Source organism: Pinus tabuliformis, chromosome 4_1, assembly GCF_031772625.1.
Source record: "Pinus tabuliformis cultivar Carrire ecotype Pingquan chromosome 4_1, CPIR1, whole genome shotgun sequence".
Taxonomy (NCBI): Eukaryota; Viridiplantae; Streptophyta; class Pinopsida; order Pinales; family Pinaceae; genus Pinus; species Pinus tabuliformis.
Genome location: NC_142303.1, coordinates 315879173 through 315884939, shown reverse-complemented (window position 1 = coordinate 315884939; position 5767 = coordinate 315879173). Strand labels below are relative to the sequence as shown.

The following is a 5767-nucleotide window of genomic DNA, read 5'->3' as shown; positions in this document are numbered from 1 at the left end:
GTCTAGAGAGCCAGAGAACGCAGATAATGCAGCGTTCAGATGAATGTCAGGTGCAGGCTACCAAAGAATTTTGGCAGCAACGTACAGCGTACAACAAAGAACTGTGAGGGGACAGAGAGGAGTTGGCAGTGGACAGAGAGCACTGAGCAGTGGGAGTTACAACTATTTTGGGAGCTGGCTCTGATATCATGTCAGGGCAGGCAGTAACTCCATAAGGCAAACATGATTCGACTATATTATTCCATCAGGTAGGTGTTTGTTATATACATGAGGGGGAGACTGTTCAGTTCATCTCCCGATGACTGTTCATATTTCTAATTTATTTATTTACATAAATTCACCCAATCACAAAAATTAGGTGTCAACAAACTATAAAATTTTTACATATTTTTACCAAAATTAAAACTAAGTATAATAAAAATCACTTAGCTCTTTTTTTTTGTTTTTTATTTATTTTACTTTTAGTCAAATTATTTTATTAGAAGCAATTTATGCTATTCCCAATTAATTTCCATCTACTTTTGGAAACATTTTGGTCTAAATTCAAACTCTAAAATACATAAGATCTCTTTATATCTAAATCCTTTCCCATGGTTATTTCCATTTTAACTCTATAAAATTATATAATCTTATAATAAATTTATTATAAAATATTTTAATTTAAAAATATTTATTTGATAATAATATTTTAATTTCAGCCATTTAATCCTATAACAATAAATTCATAGTCAAAATTTTGATGAACTTTATATTTGGCACAAAACGGTTAACAAGACGAGTCCACAGCCATCTAACCACAGTTTGGATATCATCAAATTAATGGAAATTTTGGTGTCCCACGACATCAAACGGAAATTCGGTCTCTTACACGATTGCTTGAAAACTAAGCAGCCTACAAAATAATTCGTCCATTGGCATCTACAGATTGGCTGCTCTCCGCGACTCTCGACCGTGGGCACCGACCCTATAAAACCCCATCTGCTCGTAATTTCCCAAATCCCCCAATTTGTTCTCATATTTCTCTGTAAATTTAGGGTCGGCTCTCTATTTCTCTGTACAAGTCATGGCTTTCTACAGGCGACTATATTGCTTGCTGTTATTATTCTTCGCCGTCGCTTTGTTACTCTCTTCTGTGAAATCATCTGAACAGCTTTCGGCCTACACAGTTTTGGAGCAATTCGGCTTCCCGAGAGGAATTTTACCGACGAACGCGGGAGGCTACACGCTGAATTCCGATGACGGGAGCTTCGTCATAAACCTCGAGACTCCATGCAGTTTCGACCTTGATGATGGATACCAATTGAAGTACAAGAGCCAAATCACGGGCCAGATCGACACCGGTGCGATCAGGAAATTGACGGGAGTCAGTGTCAAGGTCTTGTTCTTCTGGGTCTCAATTGACGAAGTGATTCGGGATGGAGACGAGCTGGATTTCTACGTGGGAGTAGTTTCGGCTTCATTCCCTGTTTCCAACTTCTACATATGTCCTGAGTGTGGCTGTGGGCTAGTCTGCGCGGTTCCCCAACTCAGGGCCGACATGTAGAGCAACGCCAATTGATTTTTAACAGGTAGGGTTAACTCATGGCATATACACTAGGGTTAGGGTATATATATACAATGTGTATATGTTATTATTGTTCAGAGTTCTGTTGCGGATAAGGATTTATATTCTCGTCTTGAACATACAAGCCCTTGGATCTGCAGTGTTTCTACAGAGTTTGGGCACTATTATTAATAATGATTAAAGCTCTCAATTGGTAATGGAATTTAGGGATATTTTGGAATCTTTTGGAAGGATTATATTGATTTAAAGTCTCTCTGTTTTCTTGCTTCATTATTAGGATGACCTGTTTCTTATGAGAATTCTTCTGTGAACATTGACTGCAAGACTTCTATGATGGTTGCAATTGTTTTGATGTCCCACAAAATGATTACGGCAAGGGTTAAAAAAGTGCAGCAGAACATTAATGACAGTATATGCCCTTATATGGGGATGTATATATGCAGAGATCTGGGAAGTATATTTGTAGGGATCTACTGGTGTATATATGTGTGCATATACTGCTATTAATGTTTGCCATGAAAGAAAGGCTACATTTAACTTGTGTATGTTGCGCTACTAGTTGGAAACTTTGCATCAAATTAATTGAGTGATCGGAGTGATCATTGGTAGAGATTCATCTTTAATTTAGTAATTTTTTTTTTTTAATAAATGCGTAGAGAATCATGAAATCCTTTAAGGTGCGAAGCCCAATATTTGTGTGTATCCCTGTGATTTGGCTTCTATGCACCATTCGGTGCCCCTTTCTGAATCTGTTCTTGAAGTAATTCTGACTCACTCCAGCCATATCTTTATGGAAGACAAAAGGAAAAACATTGTACATTTTGACGATTTCTTATTTGTGGTTGATCGTTCAAATCATTCAAGTTGTTCAACCGAAGGAGTTAATGGCCAACTCTTGTAACGAATGGAAAATCATCGATTTTGTTCTGTTGGTGAATCTTCTAAATCCAAATCCCTTCCCTTCGCAACCAACTCAGATCTATTTGTCTGTCTCTTTTGCTTTGATTGATCTTAAATCATCTTACGGGAGACGAGCATTGCAGGCAGCCATAATTGTTGAGTGGGTCATTAGAGACATCTTTGTGGGCATAGTTATTAGGTCCAAAATGCCTTAGACTTTCATGAGGCCAAAGTTGCTACAATGCTTAGTTGGTTTAAAGAATTCCTAAATTCCTACTTATCAGCCACACGCCCAAATATGCAATTTGATATCCCCAGCTTCCTTCTACGTAGAAAGTCTATTGCACCTAATTCACAACCAATTACAGCAAACCAGCATAATATCACTGGTATTAAATCACCATTTGGTTGCAATTGAAAAATGCTCAAAACATTTTTATCTCAGAACTGCTCAAGAATCTGGGAAGTCCTATTGCACCTAATTCACAACCAATTACAGCAAACCAGTATAATACCACTGGTATTAAATCTCCATTTGGTTCCAATTGAAAAATGCTCAAAACATTTTTATCTCAGAACTGCTCAAGAATCCAGCTTTGCTGTTTTAATTGCACCTTCACTCACCCCAAACATGGCCATGAGAGACAGTTCATAATTCTTAGGATAGAGGAGATCTAATGCATGATAAATGTTTTTTATCTACCATCTTGCAGAAACTATCTACTTTGAAGAACAACATCAGCATAGTGTAGAGAATGTTATTTTACAATTGATTCGAAGATTCAACAGTATAATTTTCAATTGACATCATCCCACCTTTCTCAACAACATGCAGAACATTTGGCTGCTCCCTCCCTGATTTTAGCAGTGGAGGAAAGTCAGCAGAGTGGGTCTTGGAAACCCCCAACTCATCTTGCCTTTAGTGCATTTCAACCCAGATCGATGATGAATCCTTTGGCATTTTCAGTACTTCCCAGATGCCGAAGCCCTCCTTACATTTTGGTCTCATAATGCTTTTCAAATCAGCAGTTCATTCGCTCTATAGTCATTATCTTGATATTTCTTTTTCTCGTTTTCAGTTATAGTACTCTTTTCATAGAGCCAGCAATCAACTTTTTAGTTTGAAGGCTCATACAGTTCTTGGAGATCATTCTATACATGAGCCAGTTTTGACTTGTAATTGCTCTGATGGGGAACCAGTCTAGTATAGATACCTTAGCACAGTCTCACGTTTTTTTAATAATATGGTTGTTTGAGATCCTTGTAGTTGTCTAAGGGGATTCTTAAAAGGATTGCCAAGGCCTGTAGCTCTTTATTTTTTCTTTTGTTTCTTTGAAATGCCATCTTTATTTACTAAAAAGAAATGAAGTACAATGATCTAAGGTTAAAATGAATTTGTACAACATTATATAATATGACGTAAAGGACTGGCCTTGTATGTATTTATGCTAAGTTTTTTCTTTTTGTCTTTCCTTTTCTTTTCCTTCCTTTTCGGTCTCCTTTTTAGTTTTAACTGATGAATTTCCACCTCCTAAATTAAAAAAGAAGACATAATTAGCATTATAAATGTTTTTCACTAAAATTCTTGTATATAATAAATGTAATTATGAGATCTTTCTATTGCTAATCAAGAGTTGTAAAATACCACTTTGCCATTAGCTGGAGGTTCATGTTTGAATCTTTTGTGCAGAAGTGTGAACATGGATGAATCTCTTTGATATCACTGAAGTGTAAACATTTTTAGTGGTCAAAAGATCTATTTTAATTGTGGAATTGAAAAACCAGCGCGTAAGAGTTTCTCATCTCTTTGGCATGGTTCTCAATGTCTATTTTTTGTTTTTTAGTTTTCACTTTTTGAATACACCGCCTCATTCATGCGCTTAGTGACTGTGTCTACGTGAATAGGATTGCATTTAGGGTAAGTGTGACTGACTAGATAGAAATCTTTACGAGGCCAAAATTCAATTTTTTTTTTTTTTTAAATTCTTTTCCAAGTTCTCCTATGTATAAGATCTTAAATCATTTAAATTTTTTATACAATAAATTTGGATATTTAAATTTTCACATGTAGTAACTTAAGACTCTCTTGAGAGATCATGCTGATTGTTAAAAGATGGATAAATATATAATAATTCGAATAACTTAAATATAGGGATTTAGGGATTTAGGGAAGATTGAGACTAAGTAAGTAGAATGGTTTGGGATTTAGGGAAGATTGAGACTAAGTAAGTAGAATGGTTTGGAGTGTAAGTGGGAAAAATAATTTTGGTCCAAATGGTAGATGTAAAGGAATTTCAAATAACTTAAATATAGGGATTTAGGGAAGATTGAGACTAAGTAAGTAGAATGGTTTGGAGTGTAAGTGGGAAAAATAATTTTGGTCCAAATGGTAGATGTAAAGGAATTAGTGGTACAGGAAAGGAATATGCTAACTCAATTGGGAAGGAGGATTTCCCTAAAGAGTGTAGGTGGCCTTATAGCTTAGAAATGCACTTATAAGAGCACAAGGAAAGAAATCCTAAGGAAGTAGGCATCTTCTCACTATAAAGGACAAATAAAAAACATAAAGAAAGAAATCTTAAAAATGTAGGTGGCCTCAAAGCTTAGAGATTCATTTGTAAGATCAGAAAGAAAGAAATCTTAAGAAAATAGTTATCTTCCCACTATAAAGGATAGTAAAAAAAACAAAGAAAGAAATCTAAATCTTAAGAAAGTATTTATCTTCCCACTATAAAGGATAGTTAAAAAAGAAAGAAAGAAATCTAAATCTTAAGAAAGTAGTTATCTTCCCACTATAAAGGATAGTAAAAAAACAAAGAAAGAAATCTTAAAACAGAAGGCATTTTCTCACTATAAAGGACACATTTATCTTATGAAAACTAAGGCTTAGGAGAGGGAGGAGTTGCCACTTAATTAAAAAGAAAAATTAAGGAGGAGATTCAAATTAATTGAACTAGATTTGATTAATTTGAACTAATGGGTTTTAAAAGTATTTCTTGATTTAAAAGGTAGGTTAAAACTTAGTAAAAAAACAAAGAAAGAAATCTTAAAACAGAAGGCATCTTCTCACTATAAAGGACACATTTATCTTATGAAAACTAAGGCTTAGGAGAGGGGAGGAGTTGCCACTTAATTAAAAAAAAGAAATTAAGGAGGAGATTCAAATTAATTGAACTAGATTTGATTAATTTGAACTAATGGGTTTTAAAAGTATTTCGTGATTTAAAAGGTAGGTTAAAACTAATCTACGTCAAGAAAGAAACAAAGAAACAAGCAAGAAAGACATCTAAGTAGGAGGACAAA

At 34.9% G+C, this 5767-nt stretch overlaps 1 protein-coding gene across 1 annotated transcript; it reads left to right on the top strand.

Annotated features, from left to right (window-relative positions):
- Nucleotides 1–828: 828 nt before the first annotated feature.
- LOC149175560 (uncharacterized protein At5g01610-like) lies at nucleotides 829–1834 on the top strand. Its single transcript, XM_089419709.1, has one exon. It carries the CDS (start codon nucleotides 1064–1066, stop codon nucleotides 1541–1543), a length of 480 nt encoding a protein of 159 aa, XP_089275835.1. The 5' UTR covers nucleotides 829–1063; the 3' UTR covers nucleotides 1544–1834.
- Nucleotides 1835–5767: the final 3933 nt, after the last annotated feature.